At 59.9% G+C, this 2,263-nt stretch overlaps 2 protein-coding genes across 3 annotated transcripts in view; both read right to left on the bottom strand.

The window, feature by feature from the left end:
- NUP54 (nucleoporin 54) overlaps positions 1–531 on the bottom strand; it is a 13,037-nt gene extending 12,506 nt beyond the window's left edge. The window contains exon 1 of the mRNA XM_057380036.1: positions 344–531. Coding sequence (XP_057236019.1) covers positions 344–395 — 52 coding nt within the window. The 5' untranslated portion in view covers positions 396–531. The remainder of the gene's footprint in view (positions 1–343) is intronic.
- A 1,120-nt stretch (positions 532–1,651) lies between these two features.
- The window catches only part of SCARB2 (scavenger receptor class B member 2), a 16,037-nt gene continuing 15,425 nt past the window's right edge, over positions 1,652–2,263 (bottom strand). For both annotated transcript variants that reach the window (XM_057380026.1, XM_057380025.1), the window contains one exon: positions 1,652–1,868. Coding sequence is in view for 1 of the 2 variants with exons in the window: in XM_057380025.1 (XP_057236008.1) it covers positions 1,827–1,868 (42 nt within the window). In the remaining variant the exon portion in view is untranslated. The remainder of the gene's footprint in view (positions 1,869–2,263) is intronic.

The raw sequence follows: 2,263 nt of genomic DNA, 5'->3' as shown, positions 1-2,263 counted from the left end.
CACTCGCAGATCCCTGAGGGGGCACGCGCAGATCTCTGAGGGGGCACGCGCCGGTCCCTGAGGGGACCGCGATCCCCATTGGCTGGGGGGCACGCGCTGCCAGCCGCCGCGGTTCCCATTGGTCACGGGCCACGCGCGGGACTCTGAGGCGGCAGCGATCCCCATTGGCCGGGGGGCACGTGCGGATCCGCCGAGGCGGCCGCTGTTCTCATTGGCGGGGGGGCACGCGCCGCCGGCCGCCGCAGCTCTCATTGGCCGGGACCGGGGGGGGGCACGCGCTGCCCCCTGCTTGGCTCCCCCCGCCCCGCCCCGCCCGTCACCGTTGCTCTCCCCCCGCCCTCACCGGTCGGGTTGGCGGCCCCGGCTCCGGCCGTRGCGCTGAAGTTGAAGGCCATGGGGCCGATGGTGGCGCGGCGGGCGGAGRCCCCCGCGGGAGGCGCGTGCGAGCCCCCGCGGCGGGTCCGGCCGCACACAAAACCGGCCGCACGAGCCGCTTTTCCGCCGCCGCCGCCAACGCGCTTCCGGGTGGACCACGCGACGCGCGGTGACGCAATCCGCGCGCGCCAGCGGGCTGTACCACGGCGCGCAGCCGGAGGGGGGGATAGCCGGAAGGGGCGGACTGACCCACGGGACACGGGAAAATACAGGATAAAAAACAAACGGCCCTTCCCCGAGTCCCTGGGGGTAAAATGTGCTACTTTGCGCTACACGGGGATTCATAAAGCTCCCGCGAGGGAAAATATTCTCAGCTGGCGGCCGCGGGGGGCTGAGCCTCCATCCCTGCATCCCCCAAGGCGGGGGTTGTCCCGTTCCTTTGGGTGTCCCCGCTCTGGGATCTAGCAGGGACACCTTCACTGTCCCAAGGGGATCAAAGCCCCGTCCAACCTGGCCTYGGACACTTCAGGGAGCCAGGGGCAGCCACAGCTTCAGAAACTGGGAAGAAACTGAAGCACCAGCCAGAAAGAAACCCCAAACCAAGCCCAAGCAACACCAACCCCAATTCCCCACTCTTCAGAAGACAACCACACATTTTTARAATACATTTCACAATCGTGGATGAGAAAATTCTTTTAATGGGGGAGGGGAGCAACATTTGTGACTTTTAATACAAGTTTCTGCTTGACAAGTATAAAAAGTGTCAGAGTTGTCAGGACCCTGTCCATAACACGGAGGGGTGYTCTCATCCCATCCCAAACATGCCAAGTGTGCATTCCCACCAAACCCTCCACCCCCAGATCAACGCCSTGGCTCCTGAAGCTGCAGAACAAACCCCACACCTGAAGGATAAAGCCTGGCTACCAAGCAGGGTGGGAACACTGAGGTGGAAAAGCATTTCCAGCATTTTCCACCCGGAGCTCCAGATGGCACACARAGCTCTGCTCTGGGCTGGATTAGCTGTACACTGGTGCTGTGATGGGACAGGGACACGAGTGACAAACACGTTAGAGGGAGGACACACCCGGCCCGCAGCAGATCTGTCCCTGGGCCTGGGGCCATCCAAGAGCCTGCTGTGTTCCCAGTCCCAAGGCCCTTGGCAAATGCCACTCTGTAGGAATCAGGCTGCCTTGTGGTCACCCGTCCAGTGGTTATGATCCTCTGTGGCTGTCAGTGCGGGTACAAACAGAGAAAGCAGGACTGGAGCAGTTTGAAAATGGAGTTTGAGAGTTGGCGAGAAAAGCATCTCCTCCCTGGCTGACAGTGCAGATCTGTTCCAGCTCTGTCCCACAGMMAGTGACCTGGACACAAGYGTGTCTCCACAGGGGACAGTTGGCRTTAGCTCAGCTCTAACTGTTTATTCTCCAAGCTCACAGGGTTAAGCAAATCTACTAYGACGTCCTGATGAGTGGGGAGCGCTCTTCTTCAGTGCTCTGCAAGAACAAAATGGCAGCAAGTTAAAATGGCCAGCTCCTGCTGTGGGAAGCTGTGTCACCCACACTCCCAGCAGGGAAGGGAAAAGCTCCTATTTGTAAGGACAAATCCCTCAGAAAAAGCCAGGGCTGCACTAAGGAAGCACCAGAGGGTGGGGACAGCTCGGGCAGGGTCCTATTGTAGCACCTGACAGAACGCCAGAACCACCCAGGGATCACCAGAAAAGCTGTATTGCCTCCCTGGTGCCAGGAAAAGCAACAAAAGCAAAAGAGGAAAAGCACAGAATGTGGGTGTCCCTTTGTCATTTTGATCCCTGTAGGGTGTTTCAGCACCTCCAAGAGAGATGGTTTGAAGCTGTGCATGTGGGGTGGGGACAGGAACTTTGACAGGCCTT

The sequence above is a fragment of the Malurus melanocephalus genome, unplaced genomic scaffold, assembly GCF_030028575.1.
Source record: "Malurus melanocephalus ecotype Western Australia unplaced genomic scaffold, MMel_1.1 scaffold_433, whole genome shotgun sequence".
Classification (NCBI taxonomy): Eukaryota; Metazoa; Chordata; class Aves; order Passeriformes; family Maluridae; genus Malurus; species Malurus melanocephalus.
This window is presented reverse-complemented; position numbering and strand designations above follow the sequence as displayed.